Below are 26653 nucleotides of genomic sequence, written 5' to 3' on the forward strand. Positions count from 1 at the left end.
CTTTCTCATCCCTGTATTTTCAAACACTTCCAGTTCATGAGGCTAGTGCCTATAATTATCGGCCTTGACTTTAGCCGAAGCCCATCTCTGAACCTCAATTTATCCAGCTATAAAGAAGAGAGGACACCTGTCCAAAATGTTTTAAGAATAAATGAGAGCGCGTGGAGAGTAGGGTTCAGTGCTTAGTAAGTGCTCATGAATACTCAGTTTCTGGGCACCTGCTGCGTGGGGTGGATGGGTGGGAAGGGAGGGGGTTGCTAAACGCTCCAGGAATCCTGCTGTAGCCCTCGGAGTTGGTCTGGACGGCAGGTACACTTCAGCGTTTCTCGGCGGAGGCTGGAGGCCCCACAGCGCTCGGACTGCGCGCCCGCCTTGCCGACGCCTGGCCAGTCCCCGCCCGCGGTGCTTCCCGCCGGCCCAGGCTGCTCCCAGGCCGGCCCCGCCCGCTCCGCGGCGGCCCCGCCCCCCGGCACGGCCCCGCCCCCAGGCGGAGCCAGCGCCCTAGCGCTAACGGGAGAGGCAGCGGAACCTCAGCGCGGGAGGCGGCCACCAGGCGGGAGCCCTAGAGGTACCGGCGGGAGCGGGGGAGTGGAAGCACCGAGGTCGGGCCAGACAGGGGAAAAGGTGGCTTGGCGTGGGCCTGGGTGGTGTGTGTGTGGAAGGGGGGTCCTCGGCGCGTTCGCCGCCTGCACCCTCCCAACCTCCGTCCGGGCTCCAGCTCCAGTCCCGAATCAGTACGTCCAGTCCCCTGCCTCCGGCCGGCGGCCCCCACTCTGCTCTGCGTGATGGCCCGGCCCGTCCAGTGTGCCGGCGACTGGATGCGGCGGCCCCCGACTCCTCTGGGCGGCGCTGGCGACTGCCCCTGCTGCCGGCTGTGCGAGGGGCTCCCCCTGTTCTGGGGCTCCCCTTGTCTCGGGGCGGCCTCCTCCTCAGCCTTTGCGCACCGTCCCCCAGTCTCGGGCCTGGCCTGGGAGGAAACATCTGTCGCCCCCTTGGCAGCAGAAATGGGGTCGTGACCTCCAGATGTGCTGGGAGGCGTCCAGGGCCTCCTCCTGGGGCAGCCAGGCCTTCCGGATCTGTGGGGGCGGGGCCGGCCCCCTCCCCCCAAGTGACACAGGCTGCGAGGAATGTCCCGGCCTCAATGGACCCTGTGTGAAGCTGCCGGGTGGGGGGCAGAGCCCAAGAACACCCCCCAAGGCAAGGCTAGAGCCCAGCACTGGGCCAGAGCGAGAGGCACCCCACGGGCTGTGCACAGACACGTACACAGAGCTCAGCCCACGCGGAGCAGGGGCTTACACGGCTCCCCTCTCTCGTGTCCCCTCCCACTCCAACACACACTTCACAACCCAGGCCCAAGACCAGGGCCTGCATCATCACCACACATGGTCAGCCTCACACTCTTCAACCTCCTTTCAGGCTCCCAGTGGTGTTGGGAAAGGGCAGAAGGTTAACCCCATTTTAGGGATGAGGGAACAGAGGCTCAGGGGTGAGGTCAGAGGTTGTCCTAGGAGAAACTAAGGGAGGAGGCACCCCGAGCGTGGTGGCCAACCCTTGCTTTGTCTTAGAGCTTAAGCTGAGGGGTGGACGGAGCCCTGGCCCCCACCCCGGCCACACACAGTGTCACCGGAGGATGCCCAAAGCCCTACCGGCAGTCGCCTGTGTTCCTAGTGGAGGGTCCCACATCCCTGTCCTGCTTGCCCACACCAACCTGAGTTCACCTGGGGTGGCTTCCCTCACCTTCTCACACTACCCTTGGCACCTGCCCCTGGCCTCGACACGTTTCCGCATTTAGCAGGTCCCTGGGACCTTGGGTATCTCAGTCTTACATCCCGTGAGACCTCGAGCCTCAGCCCAACACCCCCCGCTCACCCCACACCTACACACACAGGGACGGGAGTGGGCAGGTACTGCGCTGTCTAGGCCCTGGAGATTGACAGAGCCGGGTTCAAACCCTTGCTGTAACATGGAATTACTTCAGGCAAGAGCATCCCTTTCTCTGGATCTGTTTGACCATCTGTCACACGGGGTTCAGACCTCCCTGTCAGCATCAGTGAGGCCAGGTAGGCAGCTGCCCCGTGGGTCCCAGTTCCAGCAAAGGGGTTCCGTCAGTGTGACTCCTTCCCCTGCCCCCAGGCATGGCCACAGTAGGCTGCAGAGAGTGAGCCTGGGCCTGTCCTTCGGGCCAGGGGGATGGGTCCCATGACTGAGCTGGTGTGACCCCAGCACCTTCCTCAGGATATGGTGCTGGGCAGGGGGCTGGGCTCAGAGTTGGGGCCACTTCCTGTACTGAAGGAAGTACTCTTGTCGTTTCTGTTGCCCTCCCAGTGCCCCCCGGGAACCTCTGTGTCCTTGAGGTATTGAGGCCATGAGGGCCCGGGCATTGAGACCCAGCTTCTGGGCGCTCGGCTCCTGCGGGACCCTGAAGGAAGTGGGAGGGGCAGGGAGGAAAGTCTCTGGGGACAGGACGTCCTCCCTTTGTCAAGTGGGTAAGACCCAGACATCAGTGGCCCCATGGGTTTCCCGTCCCAGTGAAGACGAATCGTCTGTCTAGCTGGGCCGGGACTTGGTGGGGACCCTCATTCTGGGCCCAGGCCAGAGCCACGGTGTGTGCCGTAGGAACTGACCGCCCCAGGGCTGCCCGGACTCCAAGACCCTCGGGGCCAAGGCCCAGACAGCCCGGCCCCTGGCCCTGCCCCTCACTTAGCTGGAGGAGGGGGCTGGAAACCTCAGCCTAGGGCAGACGAGGAAGTGGCCAGGAAAGCGGAAGAGGCTTTGATGGTCGCGGAGGGGGGCCGGAAGCCAACCCGCGTGGTGGAGGGCCAGGCTGGGGGCCCCGGGTTCCTGTTTTCTCCCCAGGCCCCACTGAACAGCCCCCTCCTCCCTCAGGGCAGGAACTGGCCTGCCGCCCGGGCACCAACCACCCGTGCCTGCCAATGCGACCCGGCCCCCGGAGAGCCAGGCCCACATCACGCCCATGTGGGCCGGTGGCGTGGGGAGCCCTCGGCGGGGCCCGGCCCCTGCGCCCACCGATGACCTCTTCGCTCGGAAGCTGCGCCAGCCGGCCCGGCCCCCGCTGACACCGCACACCTTCGAGCCAAGACCAGCCCGGGGCCCGCTCCTGCGCAGCGGCAGCGATGCCGGCGAGGCCCGGCCCCCCACACCGGCCAGCCCTCGCGCCCGGGCCCACAGCCACGAGGAGGCCAGCCGCCCCGCCGCGACCCCTACCCGGCTCTTCACTGACCCCCTGGCACTGCTGGGGCTCCCGGCCGAGGAGCCGGAGCCCGCCTTCCCGCCGGTGCCTGAGCCCCACTGGTTCGCCCACTATGACGTGCAGAGTCTGCTCTTTGACTGGGTTCCGAGGCCGCGGGGGACGGGCGGCCACGCAGAGGCTGGCTCTGGGACTCCGGCCTCCGCTGAGGACCCGTCCGCCAGCTCGGACCTGCTGCTCGAAGCGCCTGGCTTCGTGAGTGAGCTCGGGGGTGAGGGCGAGCTGGGCCTGGGTGGGCCGGCGTCCCCACCCGTGCCCCCTGCACTGCCCAACGCGGCCGTGTCCATCCTGGAGGAGCCGCAGAACCGAACTTCGGCCTACAGCCTGGAGCACGCAGACCTGGGAGCTGGCTACTACCGCAAGTACTTCTACGGCAAAGGTAAGGGGAGGGCTGGGCAGCAGGCCCTGTCACCTGACCAGCACACGGTAGGGCTCAGGAGTTGTCATTTCCCTGTCAAGTTTCCGGCCAGCTGCGTGAAGGGTCAGGGTCTGCCTCTGGGGCCAAGACTGCCCTGCAGGGCCTAGCTTTAACCACCTCCCTGAGGCCTTCTGCCTGCATCGATTCAGCCTACCCCTCCTACCCCTCCGGGCTGGGGAGAGAATTTCTATCAACACTTCTGTGAGGTGAAGAGTGAGGTGTGAAAACCTCTGCACCTGGGAACCTCGTTCTCGTCAGTTCCCAGAAGGGAGGGCCCCAGACGTCCTGCAGCAGAAGACGGGAGGATGTGGCTGGCGGGGCCCCGGCAGGATCTAGGCCTGGAAGCCAGCGGGCATTGGCCCCCTGGGTCTGGGGCAGGTGTGAGGTGTGCCGAGCCGCCCAGGGGGCGGGGCAGAGGGCCAAACACGGATAGGGATTTGGCCTGGTAGAACAGGGGCGGGGCTGCGGAGGGAGTGGGCCTTAGTCTAGGGTCCCTGCTAGGTGAGGGGATGGGGCGTGGGGGGGGGGGGGGTGGATTTAGTGATGGGCGTGGTCGAGCGGGGGTGGGACCCCTGGGGGGGTGTGGGGCCGGTCATCCACCGACCGGCCCTCCCCCGCACCCCCCTCCAGAACACCAGAACTTCTTCGGACTGGACGAGGTGCTGGGCCCGGTGGCAGTGAGCCTGCGGCGGGAGGAGAAGGAAGGCAGCGGAGGAGGCACTCTGCACAGCTACCGCGTCATCGTGCGGACCACACAGGTGGGCCGAGGTCATGGGACCCGAGCGCGCTTTGCCTCCTCGAAAGCCTGTGTGGATCCTGAGCGCCCCTATGTCCCCTCCTCAGCTCCGGACCCTCCGCGGCACCATCTCGGAGGATGCGCTGCCGCCGGGGCCCCCGCGGGGTCTGTCCCCGAGGAAGCTTCTGGAGCACGTGGCGCCGCGGCTGAGCCCAACCTGCCTGCGCTTGGGCTCAGCCTCACCGAAGGTGCCCCGCACGCTGCTCACACTGGACGAGCAAGTGGTGAGTGGCCGGTGTCCCCGCGCAGCCCCTACAGCTAGACCTGGTCTGAACCCAGTCTGCTCAGCTCCCGGCCACCTAGCCCTGACCCTGATCCTGGGCTGGACGGTGACCCCAAGAGAGCTGGCTTTTCAGAGGGGGCAGCACAGGTCATCCAGAGCCTTGCCTCTCAAAGTATAACCCGTAGACCAGCAGCATCCACACCATCTGGGAGCTTGTTAGAAACGCAGACTTTTGGGCCCTGCCTGTCCTGCCGCATCAGAGCCTGTACTTTCAGAAGATCGCAAGTTAATTGCCATGTACATTTCAGTTGAGAAACACTTGCTCCCCTTCCTGCAAGTCCCTCTCCTTCCCTGTCAGTTTGCCCTGCAAGGTGCTGCTTAGTCTCCTCTCAGTGTGGGGTGCTCACTCCTTCCTGGGGCTGCCTGTTCCTCTGTGGGTCAGATCAAGCCAGTGGAAGTCCTTCCCGGCCCTGTGCTGAAAGCTGCCCACTGGCTCCGATTCTCCTCCTCTGTGTCATTCGGTCTGTCAGCCATTCGACAAACATTTTCTCACAACTTGAGGCTGGGCCCCGGACTGGACACGTGGGGACATGTCCAGACCAGGTGCTGTCCTGGAGTAGTAGCTCACAGCCAGCGGGGAGAGAGAGAGAGACCCACAGTTAATCGTGGAGCGGTGAAAGAGGAATATTGAAGGCTCCGTGGGGCGCCAAGGGTAGTCTTGACAGCCCTTCCTTGGCTTGGGGTTTAGTATCATGGTGGAAATGTAAGGGCTTGGCTCAGGAAGAACAGGTGTCTTCTAGACAGAAGAAACAACTTGTGTGAAGGCTTAGTGACTGAGGGCAGGTCACACTGGGGCCCTATAGGCAGTTCTGTGTGGCAGGAGTAGCACTTGGGGGGAAGGGGGATGGGGAAGGCTTGTATTTGGTCCTGGGGGCACTGGGGAGCCATGGAAGGCATGAAAGGTAGAGCAGCCTTCAGGTGGCAGTGTGGAGGCCAGACTGGAGGGGCAGGGAGGCCAGGCCAGAGGCTGTTGTAGTCATCCAAGCCAGACCTGATGGTGATGATGGCAGAGGTGAAGAGGAGATGACAGTCCAGGGGTAGGTGGGTGGGATGGGAGCGGCACAGTGAGGGGGGTGAGGTGCCAAGTGGGGGGAAGGACACTTGGGCAGCCGGAGAAACGGGTCTGGAGCTCAGAAGAAAGGTCTGAGCTGGAGGCAGAGACTGGAGTCTCTTCCCGTGGAGACGGTTGCGACCGTCACCGAGGGCAGAGACCGTGGGCGGAGAAGAGGCCCAGGCCGGAGACAGTGGGGTCGTTAGGGTTTCAGGTAAAGTGAAGTTCCAGTTGTCCCAGGCGCCCACCATGGAGACAGCGTGCCAGGGTAAGGCACGCCCATGGGCTGAAGGAGCCGCAGGGATTTGGAGCTGGGGAGGAAGCGGGGCTACGGGAGTCAGGAGTGATGAAATTGAAGTGGGGACTGAGTGTAGACAAGCTTCTCGTGAAGAAAGGAGGCTGGAGCCCGAGGGGCCAGAGCACCTTGAGCTGTGCACGGTTAACCCCGGATGGAAAGGAGCCGGGAGCAGCGTGAGCGGAGGGGGTGCAGGGCTCAAGGCCTCCAGAGGCTGGGCTGGGGATGCCTGGGATTCGAGGGAGGGGAGGACAGGCTAGCCTTGAGATAAGGAGGATGACAATGTGAACGTTCACAGAGATGGAGCGAGCGCACCGTGGGCCGGGTCCTTTCCACGAATCACCTCTTCTGTGGTCACATGAGAACCACCCCCCTCCTGGTCCCTTCCCACCTGTGACTTCCTCTACCCTCCTGAGCACTGGGTGGGGTGGGGGGAGGGGGCAGGACAGACCAAGCCCACTTACAGGCAGAAACACAGAGGTGGCTTAGCGAGGGAGGTGCTCAGGGCCGCTGGCAGAGACAGCCCAGCCCCCAGCCCATTGCCCAAGACCCGGTGGGCGCAGGGCCCGAGAGACTGAGGCCTGGGCCCTCTGCCTGTGCTGCCCCGCAGCTGAGCTTCCAGCGCAAGGTGGGCATCCTGTACTGCCGCGCCGGCCAGGGCTCGGAGGAGGAGATGTACAACAACCAGGAGGCAGGACCGGCCTTCACGCAGTTCCTCACCCTGCTGGGCGACGTGGTGCGGCTCAAAGGCTTTGAGAGCTACAGGGCCCAGCTGGACACCAAAAGTGAGGCCCGGGGGGCTGGGAGTGGGGGCGGACCGGTGCTGAGGGGCAGACGGCCTTGGTGAGAGCCCCCTGGCTTGTCACCACTCCCCCTGTAGTGTCCTGGGTCTGAGGCCCGGGTCGAAGAGTTCTTTGGGCAGGTTGAGGACGTGGGTCAGGGGCCACACTGGCCAGGCAAGCCACGGGCTGCAAGGAAGGACTAGGATGGTCCCCCAAGGCCCTGATGCCCTACTGCCTGAGCTGGAGCCACGCGGGCTGGCAGGCACCGCTCCCTCCGTCAAACACACATATTCCCCCAGCCCTGCTTCCTCGGGAATGCCCCTGCCTCCCGGGTTAGAAGGGCCCCACGGCCGCTTGCGGAGCACCTCTGGCCTCCTTCCCCTCTCAGCTGCTCCACGGGTGCCTGGGCCAAATCTGTCCTCTCCTGGGACATCCACCTCCGCCCCCCCCTCAGAGCAGGCCACTCCTCACTGAGGTCCTCGTTCTATCTCCGCACGCCCACGCCGAGACTAGGCTGGAGGCTGGAGCCTGTGGGGGAAGGGGCAGGGAGCGGCCACGGGTGAAGCCACGACTTCGTGACCTGGTGGCATGAGGGGTGGTCCGCCTGCTGGCTGGGGGGCACAGGAGCTCGAGACCGCAAGCAGGGATGCCAAGTTCGAGCCGATCCCTCTTGCTCTCCCCCCGTGTCCCCGAACCCCTGGCCACAGCGGATTCCACAGGCACACACTCCCTGTATACCACGTACCAGGACCACGAGATCATGTTCCACGTGTCCACGATGCTGCCTTACACCCCCAATAACCAGCAGCAGGTGTGAAGAGCTATGACGGGGCTGGGGGATGGCCACGGGCTTCTGGGGAACCATGGAGGGGGGTCACGTGGGCGGTGGCATTCGCACCTTGACCTGAGATCTCTCGAGGCCTAAACAACCCTCCCCAAAGACAATCACCCCAGACCTTCCCCAGGGGCAGGTGGGGGAGCCCCTGATGCCCAGCCTCCGCCCTGCCAGAATTAGGAGGGACTTGGGCAGACAGGTCCGGGTTACATCTCCTGCCATCTAACTCCCAGCTCCTTCGGAAGCGCCACATTGGCAACGACATCGTGACCATCGTGTTCCAGGAACCCGGCAGCAAGCCCTTCTGCCCCGCCACCATCCGCTCGCACTTCCAGCACGTCTTCCTGGTGGTGCGGGCTCATGCACCCTGCACGCCACACACCTCCTACAGGTGGGTGCCGGGGTGGTCCCGGTTCTGCCACCGCCACGGGCCCTCCCGGTGGCCCCTAACTACCGCCTCCCTCCCCTCAGGGTGGCCGTGAGCCGCACCCAGGACACCCCTGCCTTTGGGCCGTCTCTGCCCCAGGGCGGAGGCCCCTTCCCGGCCAACGCCGACTTCCGCGCCTTCCTGCTGGCCAAGGCGCTCAATGGCGAGCAGGCAGCAGGCCACGCACGCCAGTTCCACGCCATGGCCACGCGCACGCGTCAGCAGTACCTGCAGGACTTGGCCACCAACGAGGTGACCACTACGTCGCTGGACTCGGCCTCGCGCTTTGGCCTGCCCTCCCTGGGCGGGAGGCGAAAGGCGCCCCCTCGGGGCCCGGGCTCCGAGCTGCAGGCGGCGGGGGCGCTGGTGTGGGCCGTGCGCGCGGCGCCCGGAGCGCGGGGCGCCGCGGGGGCCGAGGCCCGTGGTCCCGACGACGCCGAGGTGCCCTGCCTGCTGGGCATCTCCGCTGAGACGCTGGTGCTGGTGGCGCCGCGCGACGGCCGCGTGGTCTTCAACTGCGCCTGTCGCGACGTGCTGGCCTGGACCTTCTCCGAGCAGCGGCTCGACCTGTACCACGGCCGCGGGGAGGCGATCACGCTGCGGTTCGACGGGCCCCCCGGCCATGCCGTAGGCGAGGTGGTGGCGCGTCTGCAGGTGAGGCCCGGGAGTAAGGCAACTCGCCGCCGGGTCCCTCCCCACCTCGGGGGCGGAGCGGGCTGTGGAACCCCTCGCTCTGCCGCCTCTCCCGCGAAAGGGGAAATTGGGGGTCGGGGGCAAACCCTGCCCTGGCGCTTTGCAGAGCTGGAACGGGGGCGGGGGGGGGAGCGGGGAGGTCGTCGGGCAGGTGACTTCCGGTCTCTGAGCCTCAGGCCCTCATCTGCCGGGGTGTAGGGGTGCGGGGGTGCGGGGTAGGCGGTCTGGGACCTGGACTGGAGCTGGCGCAGTGCCCGCCCTGCTCACGCCCCGCCCCGCCCCAGCTGGTGAGCCGAGGCTGCGAGACCCTCGAGCTGGCGCTGCCCCGCGAAGGCCAAGGCCGCCTGGGCTTCGAGGTGGACGCCGAGGGATTCATCACGCACGTGGAGCGCTTCACGTTCGCGGAGACAACGGGGCTGAGGCCAGGGGCGCGCCTGCTGCGCGTGTGCGGCCAGCCGCTGCCCAGGCTGGGCCCGGAGGCCGCTGCCCAGCTGCTGCGCTCGGCGCCCAAGGTCTGCGTCACCGTCCTGCCCCCCGACGAGAGCGGCCGGCCCCGCAGGTCAGGGCCTGGATGCGGGGAGGTGGGAGGACCTGGCAGCTGGCCACCGCGGAGCCTGTGCCTCCCGTGTCGCCATTAGCATTCTCCCAAGAATACCCGTGGGGAGGGCTCCCCTCCAGAGAATCCCACGTTTCTTAATCTCTCTGAGTCGCAGGTGCAGAGTGAAGCCAAGATCCAACAGCAGCCCCGTCTTTTTAAAAGTATCATCCACAGACGCATACATGCAACCGGCCACTTACCGGCTTAAGCCAGGATATGCAAACTTTTCCCCCAAAGGGCCAGACAGTAAATATTTAGGTTTTCTGGGCCACCTGGCCTCGGCTACAGCTACTCAACGGTGCTGTAGCACAAAAGCATCCATAGAGGACACATGAATGAATTCGTTTTCTTTGTTCCACTAAACCTTTATTTGTGGACACTGAAATTTGAATTTTATTGATTTTCATGTGTCATGAAATGTTCTTTTGATTTCTGCCAACTATTTAAAAATGTAAAAACCATTCTTGGCTCACAGGAGTAGGAAAACAGGCACATCTGCTAAAACAGGAAAAAAAAAAAAAAAAAAAAAAAGGCGCAGGCTGGATTTGGCTCCCAGGCAGGAGGTTTTAGATCTCTACCCCGGGTGATTTACTTGTGTCATTACTTAAATCCTCACAGCGGGCTGTGAATTGGTACAGTGTACCCATTTCGCAGATGGAGAAACGGGTGTTCAGAGTGATTTGCCCAGGATACACAGGGGCAGCGCTGGGTCTGGAAAAAATGGCCAGCAGTCAGGCAAACAGTTTTCGTTGTCGTTAGGGTGTTTGGAGAGCTCTCCTCCTGGAAATGAGCCTCGGGCACAGCCGGGAGTGGGGCTGGAGATGCGGGACACCGGGGACAGGGTGTTCCTGCCTGACGCCGCCCCGTTCTCCCGCCAGGAGCTTTTCGGAGCTGTACACGCTGTCTCTGCAGGAGCCCAGCCGGCGGGGGGCCCCAGAGCCCGTGCAGGATGAGGCCCCCGGGGCGGCGACCCTGCAGCCCACCACGCAGCAGTTGCTACAAGCGTGCCTGCTGGAGGGTGGCAGCGCCACGGGGCCTGGGGATCTGGCTGAAGAGAGGACCGAGTTCCTGCACAGCCAGGACTCGCCGTCACCGTCACCCCGCAGGTGCTCCCTCTCGGCCCTCCCTCTCGTCCAGCCCAGTGAAGTTGGACGGCCGCAGTCTGTGAGAGCAGGGGCCCTGGGGTGCAGCTTCTCTCGCTGAACTGTCTCTGCTCTCCCCAGCTCCCTGTCAGACGAGGCCCCGGTCCTTCCTAACACCACCCCGGACCTCCTCCTGGCCGCCACGGCCAAGCCGTCAGCACCCGGTGCTGGCCGGGAGACCCCACCCACCCGGGTGAGCAAAAACAAGACTCGAGCCCAAAGGGCGGTGGTGGGCACAGTAGGGAGGGTGGACGTCACTGCATCCGTACCCATTAACACCCCTCAGGATGGGCCAGGCAGCCCCAGTGGTTGTGAGGACAGGGGCGACCCGGCCCCAGAGCTGAGGGCCTCCTTCCTGCCACGAACCTTGTCTCTGAGGAACTCCATCAGCAAAAGTGAGTCTGGACCAAGGTGTGGGTCATGGGTGGGGGCGGGCAGAAGAGGGGCTGGCTTGGGCTCTCCCTGGGCTGAGCCCACCTCCCTGTGCCCACAGTCATGTCAGAGGCGGGCAGCGAGACCCTGGAGGACGAGTGGCAGTCCATCTCAGAGATCGCCTCCACCTGCAACACCATCCTGGAGTCACTGTCCCGGGAGGGTGAGGCCACCAGGGCGCCGGGGGTAGGAGCCAGGATGGGGCGGGGATCTTTCTCCCTTTATCCTCCTGCCCAGATGGTCCCTCTGTCCCCACAGGACAGCCCATCCCAGAGAGCGGGGATGCCGAGGGAACTCCGAAGTCTGATGCTGAGTAAGCCTCCCCCTGCGGATCTAGCCCCTTCGCTGTACCTGTGTGGCCTCCATACGTGCCCGTCCGCTAGAGTTAAGCGTTGTCCCGGGCGGGGCTCCGCGCTCACACCCACAGAAGTCTGCGAACACAGGGGTTGGGCCCGTCTCATTTAAGCGGGCTGGGAGGCCGCCGGAGGTGCTGACACCTACCCTGGTCCCACGAACCTGTCCCCCACGTCCTCAGGCCAGAACCTGGGAACCTGTCGGAGAAGGTCTCTCGCCTGGAGTCCATGCTCAGGAAGCTGCAGGAAGATCTGCAGAAGGTGACCGCGGGGCGGATCGGGGGTCGGCGGGGAATTACAGGGCCGCCCTGGGAAAGGAGCCGCTGCTCTGACACCTGCCTCCCACCGGTCCCAGGAGAAGGCAGACAAGGCGGCCCTGGAGGAGGAGGTGCGGAGCCTGCGCCACAACAACCGGAGGCTGCAGGCCGAATCGGAGAGCGCAGCCACGCGCCTGCTCCTGGCCTCCAAGCAGCTGGGCTCACCTCCTGCCGACCTGGACTGAGCCGTCTGGGCCAGCCTCAGCCTGGCTGTGGACCTGCCTGGAACTGCTCAGGTCCTTCCGGGTACCTGGGTCACAACGGGCCCGGGGCCCTCCTCAGGAACTCTCCCTGCGCGCAGAGGCGCGTCTTAGCACTGCCCCCACTCCCCAGTCCATTATTTGGTGGTGAAGTTGCCCCTACCCCCCGTCCCTGTTTGTAAATATTCTGTGGAGAAGAGGGGACTTTGGGGAGTAAAGAAGCCACTACTATTTGTGTCTGTGCGGGTGTTCATGACACGATGGGGGGGGGGGGGAGTAGGGCGCAAATCGGTTTTGACCCCAGAGGCTCCTGCCAAGTTCCCAGGACCAGTTAGAAGGACAGGCCTTGGGGACGTTGGCTCAGGCCCAGGTCGGCACTCGCTGAGGGGGTTCTCTGAGGCTAGGCCACCCCTTGGTTTCTCTCCCACAAACATTTATTTGTTCTGTTGGGAAGCAGATGGCCACGCCCCACACTTACTCGGCTTTATCTGGGAGCCAGGCCCAGCCAGGCCCTTGCCCTGGAACCAAACCTGAGGGAGTGAGACCAGGGGCAGAGGGACAGAGGTGGGCCTGCAGGCGTGGGGGAGGAGTTTAGGGGTCAAGGAGAGAGGCTGATTATGCTCCGATGGAAAGTCCTTTTCCAGGCCCTGCCCTCCAGGGAAGGCCCCACCTCTCCTCTCTGTAGTCACCGAGCCCCCGAGACTGGAGCTCCCTCGACCCCTGGCAGGTGACTGCAAGACACTGGGAAGGCCAAGGGAGAGGCGTGGCCCGGGTAGGGGCACCAGGGCTCACTCGGTTCGTTCCCCTCGGGCCTCAGGCTGGGGCCACCGTACGCAGCTACGCCGTCCGCTTCCTCCGGTCAGGAGCCTTCTCACCTCCCTCCTCGGGCTCGCCCGGGCCCCGCCTCTGGGGCCGGGGTTCCACCGAGCGCGGCCTCTCTGGGCGATCGGGTCGCGGGTTCGCAGGGGTCCTGACCTGGCGACCACACTCGGGTTCCGCCCCTTACGCGGACGCGCAGCTTGGCCTGGTCCCTGAGTGGCCCACCCCGCTTCGGGCCCCACCCCTGGCTCCGCCCGCTGGGCTAGAGGCTGGAACGCAAGCTTGGCTCTCCAGACGCTTTCCGATAGCCCGGCACTTCGCCGCTGTCTGGCGTCTTCCTCGCCGGCAGGCAGTCCACCACCGGAGTCTGCAGCCAGGGCCTACTGTCGTTCCCAGGGTACACGCTAGTTTTTGCAGCAAGCGCCACCGGTAACCCGCATACCTCTACCTTCACCCTCCCGCAGCCGTGCAGAGCACGGAACTTAGATGCCATCCGACTCAGGACTGCGATTTCCCCGAAGCGCATTACAGGGCCGCCCCTCGCGGAATGCCGCCTGTGCGCGTGCGCACTTGAGAAGGCGGGGTCTTGCGGGCAGAGCCTTCGCGAACACTGCCTTACTGCGCCTGCGTCGGGTCAAGCCGGAAGTACGTCCAGCTCCAGGCCTCTGGGCTGTGGCCCGGCTTTTGTTTAGGCTCTCGGGGCCGCGGGTTTAAGATTTCTTTGGTCCTCGCAGAACAGGATGTCAAAGCATAGACCTTTACCTGGCACCTCCCTTCCCCAACAGATGCGAACTCTCCCTCAACCACCCAAGAGATGAAATCCAAACCTCTCGGTCCAGCGTCCTTCATGTTTTTTATAGCCTGGCCCCATCCAACTTTTCCAACATTGTCTCTTTTACCCCGCTCACCTTCCAACGCTGGCTAGACCCTTTGCAAGACTGACCCTCCTCTGATCAAAGCCCTGAAGCCGATTGCCCCTATGGCCTCTGTGAAGCTCTTCCTGAAACTACTCCATCCCCACAGCCACTGGGCCCTGCTGAGCTCTCCCTGTGCTGGGACACCGCCCCTATTAGCTGCTTGCTTTCATCCACGGGCATTTCATTCCAAGGACATCCTCGGACCGCAGGCTTCTAGATGACAGTGTAACTATTCATCCAACTCTGTATCGCTAATGTCCAGCCTGACACGACCAGCAAAGAGCGTGCTGTTTGCTGAAAGAAGGGGAATCTCTGGCCAGCTTGGCAACAAATTTATTAGTTCAGAATAGAAAGAGCAAGAGTCCAACTGCTTTGATTTCTTCAGTAAAAACTGAGCCTCTTGATTGGAGAGCTGCCAGCCTGCCCTCCCCCCTACTCTCCAAACAACTAGCCCTACTTATTAAGGCACTTGAGGAAAGGGGGAACAGAGAGGTCTCAGACCGAACCTCCCGGGATCCCGGACAGGGCCAGTGTTGTCCCACCGCTTCCCTTACAGCCACAGCTGAGCAAGGAGAGCTGGCAGAGACCTCTGCAGGGCCAGAAGGCCAGGCCCTCGAATGCTGGTGTCAGTTCAAGGACAACGTGCCAGCACCACAGAGGGGCTGGTAACAGGCATTATTTTGGCACAAGATGTGAATGAATCCATCATGTGAAGACACTTGGTGATAAGGCTTTGTGGCCTCAAAGGCCATAGCTCCAGCCTGTCCCTCTCTCTAGGAGAGTATTAGAAGCTGGAAGGTAGGGATGGGGGCCCCCAGAATTCCCTGTAAAGAGAAGGGAGCGGAACACCAGGATAGGGGAAGAGTTTGAGTCCTCCCTGCTCCCCGCTTTCCAGAGAAGTTAATGCTTCTGCTTAAGCACCTCCAAAAAGAGAGAGAGATAGACACTGCCAGTAAAAGAGTAAAATGCACCCCCCGGAAGACATCACCGAAAGAAGTTGGGGGCAGTTGGAGCACACCCCCCTCCCCGAATCCGTAAGTGCTTGCTTTGGGAGGGCTTCAATCCCCTGCAACCCAGTACCCCAGGCAGGGTAAGTGTCACCCCCTTAGGAGCTGATCTGACTCAGAAGGGCTGAGAAGTCCATGTCGGCAATGGAAGAGAAGTCTTCATCCCCCGAGAGGAGGCCGTTGGGAAGCCCCGAGGCCCCCAGGGGAGCGGGAGCTGGGTCAGGGGGCCTCTGGGATCCCGTCACCAGGCGAGTTATTGCCTCAGGGTATTCCATCAGCATGGGCTCAGCTGGGTGGGGGGCCACAGATACACCCTGGCTCAGCAGCTGCTGAAACTCAGAGTTGTCGACGGATGCCAGGTCTGTGAACACTGCCGGGTCGGCGCTGCTGCCAAGCAGGGCCCCCAGGTCTTCATCAGCGTCAAACTGCAGCTGCAGCAGGGCCTCCGTCAGCGTCCCTTCCCCAGCCTGGGTGGTCTTGGGAGCAGGCGGGACCACAGCCTGAGCAAGGCCTGGGGCTAAGATGGGGGCGGGGGCCGGGGCGGGGGCGGGGGCGGGGACCGGGGCAGGGGCGGGGACAGAGGCAGGGGCCGGGGCCAGGATTGGGGCAGGGGCTGGTGCCAAGGCAGGGGTCTGGCTTGGGATCTGCCCGGAAGAGAAGACCATGGGGGAGAACTCCTCGAAGTTGATGGTGCTGAGGGATGGCGTAAAGGGATAGGGCTGGGGAGCTGGGAGAGAGAGACAGAGTCGGGTCAGACAAGGCTGCAGAGACCCACCCTGTCACCTGTGCCCCAGCCCCTGTCAGTAGTGCTTAGGATCAGTCCCTAGGAGGAGGTCCCTCCCTAGGAGGTCATGGCTAGCACCCTCACTCCTTCTTCCTCAGTCTGACCTGTTCGGTTCCATCCCCACGTCCTCCTGTGGAGCCCTCCAGCCCGCAAAGCTCTCCCAGCCTTTTAGAGGAAGGGATGCTGTCAGAGATCAGCTGGTAAAACCCAAGCCGCAGACCATGAGCCCAGTGAGCGCCCGGCGAGTCAAAGCCTGAAGCAGGGCACTTGGTCGCTCTTTTGTGAGCTACGTACCAGCACGCCCATTCTGCTGGAGGAGCTTTTGCTTCCCTAATTCAACTGAGAGCTGAGGGCGAAGACTGCATCTTTGAACGGTCTCCTGCAGCATCCAGTATGGGGTTTAGCTGACATAGTGGTTCTCAGACCACAACGTGCATTAATTCATGAGCTGGTTCCTGGGCCACGCTTCCAGAGCCTCTGGATTGCACAGGTCAGTGATGGGCCCGGGGAATGGGCATCTTCACTACCCCCCCAAATGACTCTGATGTGGGTAACGAGACCTTAAGCCCTGTGAGCCCCACAGACAGTAAGCTTCAGACACCCGCTGGTAAAGCTGACCCCCTCCGGCCCAGAGCCACAGGCTGAATAGAGTTGAGCCCACAGTTCCGGTGGGGCAACAGGAAATCCTTACCTGGCTTGGGGACGGCAGCTGAGCTTCGGGAAGGCACAGCGATGCGCCGGGGTGGAGGCCGGGGGTCGGTGGGTCCTGTGGGGCAAGGCTGGGTCAGTTCCTAGCCCCCAGGGTCTCCCCTCCCCTATCCACCACCTTCTAATTCTCTGCACTGCCCCTCTCACCATTGAAAGGACTCTTTTTCATGATGCTCTTGAAGGTCTCGTATGTCCTTTTGCGTTTCTCCTCAATCCGGTGACGATCATCTAGAAAAGTAATGGGGAGAAGTGGGTCTTGCTCTTCTCAGCTGGATCCCCAGAGCCTTCAGAGGACCCGCAGGAGGAAGATGACGAGACCACCTTTCCGTAAGACCCTTTCTCCAAACATTGCCTGCCAGTGAGAAGGGCCTCATGACACTGACACGCAATTCTGAGAGTCCCACAGCTTTCTGAGGAGGCCTTGGTCACTGAATCTGACCACCCCCCTCAAAGGCCACGTGGGTGCCTCCAAGTAGGGGTCATGCTCTGAGGGGACAGGAGCCCTCGTGAAGCCGTCTCCAGCTTTTTCTCTTACCTGCGTTGCCCACGTCCTAGCTCACCTCCAGCCTTGATCCGGGCCTGGCCATGATCTTTGCACTCTGGGGCAGCATAATAGGCTTGCTAAAGACCAACGAGGACTTGTATTCTTACCTCTGATGGTTTGCTAGTTCAGTCTGGAGCCTCCAGGACTGCCTTGCTAAGTATCGGAGCATATGGATGACTCCAAAGTACTCAACACCGTCAGTCCGAAGCCAGCCTCATCATCTCACCTCACAAACCTGGTCCTTCCTTCTCCAGTGGCCCCTCACCACCTGTCTGCCCTGTCACCCCAACCAGAAACCTTGGAATCATCCTCAGCATCTTCCTTTCTCTCACTCTCCACCGTCCACTAACACGACACGCGTTGACCAACACCCACCATGCGCAGGCTCCATCCTAGCCACCGGGGGTATGGCTGTAAGCAGACAAAGGCTCCTGCTCCCCCCAAAGTGGACATCCTCATGACGGGGGGACGGGGACACAACCACATACAAGTGACAGGAGCTCTGAGGAAGAGACACAGGCTGATGTAACAGAACCGGAAGTGAGGTTGGGGAGTCGAGCTTAGAGGCGGCCGTGGAAACACCAGTGTGGGCCCATCATGTGGAGATCCAAGCATTCCAAGCAGAGGCAACAGCTGGAGCACAGGTCCCGAGGAGGGACTGAGCTTAGTGTGTGTCGGACAGGAGGGCCTGGGGGCGGAGGGCACCCAAGGGAGACAGCGCTGGAGGAGACTGTCTTCCTCTGCCGTTGGCTCTGCAAGGTTCACACCACGTCTTCTCCTGGACCGGACTACGGCATCTTCCGCAAGAGCCTCCCTGCCTGGAGTCTCTCCCTCTCGGATCCTCTATACATTCCTGCCGGAGTGAGCTTCCAGATCCACGCGTGTCCCTTCCTTCTTAAACCTTTGGTGGCTCCCCACTGTCTTTAGGATGAGATCTTGGATGAATGCCTTGAGTCTGACACTCGAGGCCCTCCTGCCAGCACCTGTTCAGTGCCCGCCGACAGCTCCCACAAGGCTGCCCCCAAATGCGATGGGCACCCTCCAATGCCCTTGCGCCTCCAGGTGTCTGTCCGCCTACCCGGAGAATGTGCTTCTGGGGCCTTCTCCGCCTTAAAACACTCCTGCCCCATGCAGCCATCTCCAGCTCTTTGCACGCAGCTCCCTCTGTTTCACAGGTTTTTCTGTCACTTAAGAATCTGTCCTGCTTGTTTGTCTTTCTCATGAGACTGAGCTTCTGGAGAGCAGGGAACACATCTCATTCGTCTTTGTGTTCACAATACCTGGCACGGGCCCTGACACCACGTGGTTGTCAGTAACTATTTGTGGAATGAACCGATGGCTGTTTCGGGGGTTGCTTTCCAAACGCTATTAGACTGCTCCTGGGACAGAAAACACTCTCAGGCTCGACGACGGGCTTTGGATCGAAGATCATTCTGGCTGTTCCTAATGTGGTCAGATGCCCAAAAGCTTTGACCAAATCATGGCTACGTGGGAGGGACGAGACACATCGCCTGGCAACAGGACCCTAGAGCCAGATGGCCTGAGTTTAAATACTAACTCTGCCACTATCTACGTGACCTCAGGCAACTCAGATGCCATCTTCTACCTCAAAAAGCTCACGAGGGAACAAAATCAGGTAATTCACTGATCCGCTTGGAATAGGAGCAAACATATAAGGACTCAGTCAATCTCAGGGATCCTTACTACTAACTGAGACAAGAAAGAGAATCTGATTCCTGTATAAATCCCTGCCCCGACTCTAGTTCTTGACCCACTACTACAGCCCCAGACGTCTAGCCCTAGCCTCACGTCTGCTGGCTGGAGACGACAGTCCTGCTGCTTCCCTCCCCAGCTGTGTACCTGTGTCTGGCAAGTACTGAAATTCCATGGGCTCGCTGAGCTCCCGATCTGAAGGCCGCCGCAGCTGCATGGAGACACGCACGGGGGCCTGCAGGCTGGGGTCGGCATAGGGAGGTGTCCGGAACACAATGGCCACTTGTCGGTGTACGTCAGCTTGAGAAAAGGAGCCTCGGGCCTCCCAGCCGGGTCCCGTGAAATACACTTCAATGTCCTCTGCGGGAGACGGGGAGCAATGTGGGTCACCGTGCTCGACTCATACGGCTCGCCGCCCGCCCCCCCACAATCGCTGAGACTTGTTTCCCGAGATACATCACTCTGCTGCCCCCGAGGCATTAGGGGGAGTGTTTAAAGCCAGTCTCCTGACACCATCTCCGCTCAGCATTGCCCCTCACCTCCTGTTCCAGAGTCCAGCCCTCTTCCTGGTGTGTACCTTTCTGCACCTTGTCACACAGCAGGAAGATCTCATCCCCCCCGAGGCAGCTCCCTGAGTTTCGGTTCACTCGGCAGATCTTGAGCTCGGCGGTGTTGGGGGCACCTGAGGGCGTGGGAATAAGGAGGGAAGCCCTGAACCGTCGCAGGTCTCCGGGGCTGGCCTGCAGGGGGTGCAACATCCCTGTCCATCCCAGAGTCAAGGCTGTTCACAGCTTGCGGACCACACCTCCGCAGCCAAGGCTGCCCCGTTCCCAGGACCCCTCAGCCCAACGTATTCAGCAACTGTTTATCTACTATGTGCCCAGCACTGTTCCACGCACGGAAAACACGACAAAACTTAATCATCTCTGCCCTCGTGGAGCTTATAGTCTGGGGGAACCAATCTGGTCACATATCCTCTTTTTCCATCAGACCCAAGCACCCTTCAAGACCCAGTTTGCTTGGTAACAGACCCTTCCCTCCTGACCTCCACTTCATCCTGGTTTTCTGTCCTTGGGGCTCCAGAGCCCTTTTAGTCCCATTCATCCTGCTGATTACTTGATTAAAGGCTGCAACTGATCAACATTGGCCCAAATCATCTGTGAACTTCCTATGAGATTTCATCATTGAATTACCACTCTGGTAACATCTTCTTGTTCCTGGGAGTTCATTTCCCGGAGTCGTTAGTACCGTTCCGGGCACACTATCCTCCCATCATGTAGTGGAAATGCCTGTCTCGCATCGACTCCCTGCCAGCCTAGAAGCGACACCTCACAGGCAGCTCCGGGTCTTCTTTGCCCTGTCCCCCCAGCCAGCACAGAGCTGGACACAGAAGAGGTGACAAATCCACAAGATGCCTGAACCAAGCGAGAGCTCCTCTCGCAGGCCATACCCAGCCAACCCCCTTCCTCCTCACAGGCCCATCCCCCTCTCCTTTCCACGGCTACCCCGGCCACTCACGGTTGTCAAAGATGGGATGCGAGAGGACAGGTGGCAAGCGGAGGGGCCTGCCTGCCGGGTCCCGCACTGTCACCTGGAAGCAGAGCCGCACCGCATTCAGGTCGTAGTCCCCACGCTGTTCTTCTATGGGAACTGCCACAAAAGCACATGGTCAGGAGATTGGGAGGCATGGCAGGGAATGAGGGGGGGCAGGGAGCTCTGGGCCAGGAGGGTTAGTTGAGGGTGTGTCAAACAGTAGGAGTCCTAAAGCAGGACAGAGACAAGGTTCTAGACCCATCACTGACCTGTATGACCCTCATGGGACCCTGGATGTCATGTCCCCTCACTGGCTCCCAGTTTCCCCAATGGTAAAATGGGAGTGTGTACTGAATGGGCAGCAAGATTCCGTCTGCGCTATGACTGTTGGCCAATGAGGTGCAGGGAAGGTGGCTTCAGAGGGGCGACAGAGGGTAGGGGTGCTTCAAGCAGGCCCAGGCTTTCGCCCCCTCACCTTGGAAGGGATTGTTGTTGGTCTGGATACGTTGACTGATGGCCTGCTCCAGGTCCCGCTTCTTTACACACTGGATCCCCAGGTTCTGGAAGCTGAGTCCCCCACCAGGCATCAGTCCCACGGTCTCTGCCCAGGCTGCCCCCCTCCCCCCACGCACGAGATCACCTCTGTGCTTTACCCCCTCGAATGGCTTCCTCCTGTGCTGCAAAGAAACCCCACTCCTTACTTTGGCTGAAAAGCACCTGTGCCCTGCGACCCGGCCCTAGCCACGGTCCCTGCTGGCTCCCTGCCCTCAGCCATAGCGGCTTCTTGTCTGTTCTCCAAACACGCCAAACTCAGCCCCACTTTGAGGCCTTCGCATGTGTTCACTCTGCTTGGAATGTTCCTTCCATGCTTCTTTGCTCTTTCTCACTACTCAAGCCTTAAGTGAGAGGCCTTTCCTGACCTCCTGGCTCTCCTCCCTCCCTCCCCTCCACCAGGAGATTATTCTTCCAACCTAACACCGTTTTATTTTCATCTGTGAAGTTATCTCAGGTGTTGAGGTGACTGGGGATCCAGCCCTAGCCCACAGAGCCCTTATCTACTTGACAGTGGAGACGCGCCAACAGGTAACTCCAAGACCAAGGGAATCTGCTTGCAGAGCTGGGAGTGAGGCATTTGGCCCCTTGTCCAGATGGAGTAAGACAGTAACAGCTACACAACTGCCTTGCCTCTTGTCCCCCCACCCCCATGCCCTGCTGGTCAGGAGCTCACCTGTGGATGCAGCGGTCTGGGCAGAGCTCAGCCTCATAGAAGCCATCCCGGCAGTCTTTTCCCACCAGCTCATGGGGGTGAGGCCGATGAGGGGGGTCCTTGGTGACCAATGAGATGCGAACTGTCCCTGGCCCGGTGTAGCCATTGATCTGTTCAAAGTACAGAGAACATCGAGAAACTCAGGAATTCCAGACCCAACTCCCAGACACTGCACCGGGGCCCGGAAGCAAGCCTACCACAGTTCCTTCCCGCAGACCCTCTCTGTGCCCCCCACCCCACCGCTAACAGCCATGCTGACCTTGATGGTGGGGTGGGTCTTGGTGGTATCCGTGCTCCTCTCGCCGGGGATACTGCCCGCGGAGCGACCCTCGCACTTGTAGCGGAAGCGCATGCCCCGCTGCTTGGGCTGCTCGATGATCTCCACATAAGGGCCAGAGGCCTGGGCCGGCTCTGCGGCGGGGACACGGACCAGCCCAGGTCAGGCGGCTGCCCTCCTTGCCCCTAACCCTGGGGAGCTCCTCCCCAGTCACTGGGAAAGGCTGGTCCACTTACCAGTCGGGAAGATGAGGGGAAACAGGTCTGAAAGGGGAGGGAGACGAGGGTCAGCACAAGCCCACTTCCCATCCTTACCAGGGAGGGCCTGCTTCCCCACGGAGAGGAGATGGAGCCAGGCTCCCTCCCTCCGAAGGAGACTTTGTCAAGGCCTGTTCCCTGGGACCTGCGGGTGAAACTAAGGAGAAGGGGTAAAGAAGGCAGAAGCACCTGCTTCGCGAGGGAACCCTGGGTATAGCGTCCTCTCTTTACGGAGGGAAATGGAGTCGGGGCCTTTCCTACTTCCATAGGGAAAACTAAGGGAGGGCACTTCCCACACCTCATCCTGAGAGGAAACCGGGTCAGACACAGTCTCTCCCCTGACAAGGAAACCAAGTCGGAACTGCCCCCACGGCCCCGGGGTGAAACTGAGTCAGAGCTCACAGCCACCCCTCCCCCCTCCCCCCCCCCCCCCCCCGCCAGAGGATACTGAGTCAAGTCTCCGCCACCTAAAGGGGAAACTGAGTCAGACCCCTCCATGCCCGCCCCGCCCCGCGCCACCATCCGGCCGGCCGCTCCCTGCGCAGCGCCCGTCGGCGCAGGAAGGGGCGGAAGGCGGCGCGGGGGGCTCCCGTCGCCGTCCCGGAGACCCCGACGCGGCCACCCCGCGGGGTCAGAGGGTGCCCTCACCGTCCATGGCCAGGGTCCCGGGGGCGGGGCCGGGGTCGCAGCTGGACCCGCAGCGCGCGCTACAGCCAAGCCATTCGCCAGAGGCGGAAATGCGCCGCGCGCGCCCGCCGCCGCGTCACTGCCGGGAATCCGGCCGCGCCTGCGCGCTGCACCGCTCGGCCGCCGTCGCCGCCGCCGCGGCCGCCGCCACCCGCGCGGGGCCAGGCGCGCGCCGCGCTCAAGTCTGAGAGGCCGCGCGCGCCGCCGCCTCCGCCGCCGCCGCTGGAGTCTGGGAACCAGAGCGCGCCGCTCCGGGAACCAAGAGGCTGCTCGTCCCGACGCCACTCTCGAGGCTGGCGGGGCTGCTGGGCTGCCTCCCGGGTCCAGGCCCCGCCTGGAGGGCGGGCCCAGCGATTACTCACAATGTTTTTAGGGGATTTCGGGGCCCCCTCCCGCTGATCGGAGGAGTTGGGTGATGTCACCCGGGCCGGGTCTGGAGCCCAGCCAGGGCTGCTGGGCTGCGGCCGCCCGCCCTGCGCGGGGAAAGGCCCGGGCCTGCTTCGCCCGCAAAGGCCAGGTGGCTGACCTCCGCAAAGTTTCCTAATCGCCAAAGGTGCCTCTTGGTGGTGTCGCGGCAGAAGCACTTTTTAATTAGCCATTCACCCCAATCTAACAAAGCAGGGGCAAAGGGGAACTTCCGGACCTCTCCACCTGGCAGTGCTTGGACCGTGGGCTTCACGGAGCCTGCAGAACGCAAGGGGCGACCAGGACACTGCGCCGCATCTGCTCCCGCCGGCGAGGGCGGACCGAGGGCTAGTAGGTTTAAGGTTCATATGCGCTTATGGTTCATTCACATTGTCAGCCCCAGGTCCCAGGCCCCCAGCGCCCCCCCCCCGCCCCCCGCCCCCAGGGGCGATGGTAGGGCTGGAGGCGCCCAAGGGTAAATCTTCCGAGGAGCTTCGTCTTTATAGCCTGATGCCTGTGTCTTGGAAGGTCCCAGACCCCTGGGGCCACCTAAACCCGCAAAGTCCTGCACCCCCCTCCCCCGCCCATCTCCCCAGGGCCTACTGCTAGGGTCCAACCATCTGCTAAAGCAATTCCACTAATTAACCCTCCTGTGACCTCTCCGCGGAGGTATAGTCCCCAAGGCCAAGCTCAAGGCCTCTTTGTGGGGTGAGGGAGGAGGCTGGAGTACCCCCCCCCCCCCCGGGCTTTTTCCCCAAACGAAGATGCTCCAAGGCAGGCGGTAGATTCTTCCCCAGATGGAGAAAGACTGAACTCGTTCTAAATTAGGGAATCATGTGGGAATTGGAAAAGATTGGAAATTCTGACTTGCTTTCCCAGGCTCTGAAAAAACAGGAAGAGAAAAGTGAAAACAGTTAACCACCCCTCCCACTCATTTCAGTTTCTCCTGTTTTGGGCCCCGATTTGAAGAGTCAGCTCACTTTTGAGAAGGAGGCATTCAGGTCGACAGAAGTGATTACTTAAAATCTTTGGTTAATGATACACAATCATTGATCCTTGCATGATCCTCTTTTTAAAATTCACATATATTGGGACACCTGGGTGGCGCAGTTGGTTAAACCTCCCACTTTTGATTTCAGCCCAGGTCATGATCTCAGGGGTTCATGGGGTTGGGCCCTGTGTAGGGCTCTGTGCTGACAGCGAGGAGGCTGCTTGGGATTCTCTTTTCCTCTCTCTCTCTACTCCTCCCTTGCTCAAGCTTGTGCTCTCTCTCAAAATAGATAAATAAACTTAAAAAAAAATTGTTTTTAAAGATAGCCAGTCTTAAAAAAGCTCTTAATGCATGGATTTAAACATATTTGATGCATTTTGATCTATTAATATTTGATCTATTGTTTTCCTTATTGAAGTTTAAATTGTTCCATCTTTGGCCAGTGGAAAAATTTTCAATTTTGTTCTTCACTCCTTTTGACACAGTTCCGCAATTCTAGTGTCTAAGATCTGGAATTGGGAAGGTTTCTGAAGAGTCCTCATTCCTCCTAGTGGGAAATGGTATTTAGAGACCACAGCCTGAGTGCTAGGGGTACTTACTGATCCCTTACTGATCCCTTACTGTACTGGGTTAGTCATTGTAGATCTTTTCAATGAACAGTTAGGCTATATATATATATATATAATATAAAATGTATTAGGAGTTCATATTGATATCTCCTTTTTAAATTTAGGACTACAGGGTTTTAACTTACCCTCAATCATCTTACATATTTCTCCAGTGTTAGAAAACAATCTCATTTCTCTTTTTACAGAAATAGAACAATTCATCCTTAAGTTCATATGCAGTCTCAAGGGACCCTGAATAGCCAAAACAATCTTGAAAAAGAAGAACAAAGTTGGAAGAGTAAGACTTCTTGATTTCAAAACTTACTACAAAAGAATACTAATCAAGCCCATGTGGTACAGACATAGATTGATGAAATGGAATAGATAGAAAACAAACAAATAGAAAAACAAACTCTCACATATGTGGTTGAATGATTTTTGGTAAGAGTGCTAAGACTATTCAATGAGGAAAGGACAGTCTTTTTACCAAATGGTGAGGGGAAAACTGGAATTTCACCTTCAATAAATGAAGTCGGACCCTTACCTTACTCTATATACAAAAATTAACTTAAAATAGATTGAAGACTTAAAGAGGCAAACCATAAAGCTCTTAGAAGAAAGCATAGTGGAGGCGGGGGGCTCACCTGGGTGGCTCAGTTGGTTAAACAACCGAGTCTCGATTTTGGCTCAGATCATGATCTCATGGTTTATAGGTTTGAGCCCCGTGTCCGGCTCTGTGCTGACAGCACAGAACTTGTTTGGGATTCTCTCTCTCCCTCTCTCTCTGCTCCTCCCCCCTCCCCAAGTTGTATGATTCTACTTATATATAGAATTGTCAAATTCATAGAGACAGAAAATAGAATAATGGTTACCAGTGGCTGGGGAAAGGAAGGAATGGGGAGTCAGTGTTTAATGGGTACAGAATTTATACTGGGGGTGGTGGAAAGATTCTGGAGATGGATGGTGGTGATGGTTGCAAAACAATAGAAGTATACTTAATGCCATGGAACTGTACACTTAAAATAGTTAAAATGGTAAACTTTATACGATGTATATTTTATCACAATAAATAAATAAAGGAGTAAATAAATAAATACCTCTGTTCTCAATGACATCGACCAATTACTCATTTGATGTATTTCACATTGTACACAAAACATTCTCAGAATAACACCAACTGCCACCAATAATGCGTGGAGTTATTGAAAATATAATATATTTTTGTAGTATTTGTCCTTAGGTTATATATAATTTGGGGTACACATCCATTATCAGGTTAAGGTAGCTCCTTTCTCGTTCTAGTTTACTAAGAAAGTGTATGGTAAGTAGGTGTTGATTTTTTTTCTTTTTAAAAGTTTTTGTTTATTTATTTTGAAAGAGAGAGAGAGTAGGGGAGGCACAGAGAGAGAATTCAGAGCAGGCTCCGCGCTGTCAGCACAGAGCCCAATGCCGGGCTTGAACCCAGAGCCACGAGATCATGACCTGAGCCGAAATCAAGAGTCAGATGCTTGGGGCGCCTGGGTGGCGCAGTCGGTTAAGCGTCCGACTTCAGCCAGGTCACGATCTCGCAGTCCGTGAGTTTGAGCCCCGCGTCAGGCTCTGGGCTGATGGCTCGGAGCCTGGAGCCTGTTTCCGATTCTGTGTCTCCCTCTCTCTCTGCCCCTCCCCCGTTCATGCTCTGTCTCTCTCTGTCCCAAAAATAAATTAAAAATGTTGAAAAAAAAAATTAAAAAAAAAAAGTCAGATGCTTAACTGACTGAGCCATCCAGGCACCCTGATTTTTTTTCAAATGTTTTTCCACATCTATAGCGAAGAGCAGATGATTTTTCTCCTTTATCTGTTAATGTAGAGTATGATGTGGACTTCCTGATAGGAAACAGTCCTGTGTTCTTGGGATAAAACTAGCTTGGTCATCAGTGCGTTACATTGTTGACTTGATTCACTGATAAATGAGGAGGGGGTTTTGCAACTATATTTGTAAATGAAGTTGCTGTCATTTTCCTTCCCCCCGCCCCCGGCTTGGTGTAATTTTGGTATCAAAATTGTACCAGCCTCAGAAAGATTGGAGGAAAAATCTCCCCTGTTCTATTCACTTGAGGAGTCTGTTTAAGTTTGGAATGATTTCTTCCTTGAACAATTGGTAAAACTCACCAGTAAAACTGACTGTGGCTGTTGTTTTCTCAGTAGATTTTATTTAATTATTTTAACCTTTTAATTATGAACATTTTCACATACATTCAGTATTA

At 59.5% G+C, this 26653-nt stretch overlaps 2 protein-coding genes across 4 annotated transcripts; one reads left to right on the top strand and one right to left on the bottom strand.

Moving 5' to 3' along the window:
- The first annotated feature begins 486 nt into the window (after positions 1 to 486).
- SIPA1 (signal-induced proliferation-associated 1) lies at positions 487 to 12121 on the top strand. Of its 3 annotated transcripts, none has more exons than XM_042957653.1 (16): positions 487 to 568; positions 2887 to 3647; positions 4317 to 4444; positions 4530 to 4706; positions 6722 to 6896; positions 7601 to 7704; positions 7962 to 8119; positions 8200 to 8809; positions 9133 to 9407; positions 10325 to 10552; positions 10670 to 10781; positions 10875 to 10983; positions 11082 to 11183; positions 11258 to 11333; positions 11556 to 11634; positions 11729 to 12121. In XM_042957653.1, exons 2-16 carry the CDS (start codon positions 2975 to 2977, stop codon positions 11873 to 11875), a joined length of 3153 nt encoding a protein of 1050 aa, XP_042813587.1. In that variant the 5' UTR covers positions 487 to 568; positions 2887 to 2974; the 3' UTR covers positions 11876 to 12121. The 3 variants fall into 3 exon arrangements, with proteins under 3 accessions (XP_042813587.1, XP_042813588.1, XP_042813586.1); XM_042957654.1 differs by having other exon boundaries at positions 11279 to 11333; XM_042957652.1 differs by having other exon boundaries at positions 10670 to 10983.
- A 1822-nt stretch (positions 12122 to 13943) lies between these two features.
- RELA (RELA proto-oncogene, NF-kB subunit) lies at positions 13944 to 22470 on the bottom strand. Its single transcript, XM_042957655.1, has 11 exons — positions 22365 to 22470; positions 21696 to 21722; positions 21442 to 21593; positions 21144 to 21292; positions 20391 to 20482; positions 19901 to 20032; positions 18960 to 19064; positions 18530 to 18742; positions 16273 to 16353; positions 16109 to 16183; positions 13944 to 15360 (listed from the first exon to the last, which is right to left on the bottom strand). Exons 1-11 carry the CDS (start codon positions 22369 to 22371, stop codon positions 14732 to 14734), a joined length of 1662 nt encoding a protein of 553 aa, XP_042813589.1. The 5' UTR covers positions 22372 to 22470; the 3' UTR covers positions 13944 to 14731.
- Between the last annotated feature and the right edge of the window lie 4183 nt (positions 22471 to 26653).

This window comes from Panthera tigris, chromosome D1 (assembly GCF_018350195.1).
Source record: "Panthera tigris isolate Pti1 chromosome D1, P.tigris_Pti1_mat1.1, whole genome shotgun sequence".
Taxonomy (NCBI): Eukaryota; Metazoa; Chordata; class Mammalia; order Carnivora; family Felidae; genus Panthera; species Panthera tigris.

Coding starts and splice junctions, on each gene's coding strand:
- SIPA1 (XM_042957652.1), top strand. CDS start 2,975: ATGTGGGCCGGTGGCGTGGGGAGCCCTCGGCGGGGCCCGGCCCCTGCG. Junction 6,897..7,600: donor GGCCCAGCTGGACACCAAAA/GTGAGGCCCGGG, acceptor CCCTGGCCACAG/CGGATTCCACAGGCACACAC. Junction 11,184..11,257: donor GGAGTCACTGTCCCGGGAGG/GTGAGGCCACCA, acceptor CCTCCTGCCCAG/ATGGTCCCTCTGTCCCCACA.
- RELA (XM_042957655.1), bottom strand. Junction 21,594..21,695: donor TCCCCTCATCTTCCCGACTG/GTAAGTGGACCA, acceptor TCCCCGCCGCAG/AGCCGGCCCAGGCCTCTGGC. Junction 20,483..21,143: donor CCAGACCGCTGCATCCACAG/GTGAGCTCCTGA, acceptor TGGGGGACTCAG/CTTCCAGAACCTGGGGATCC.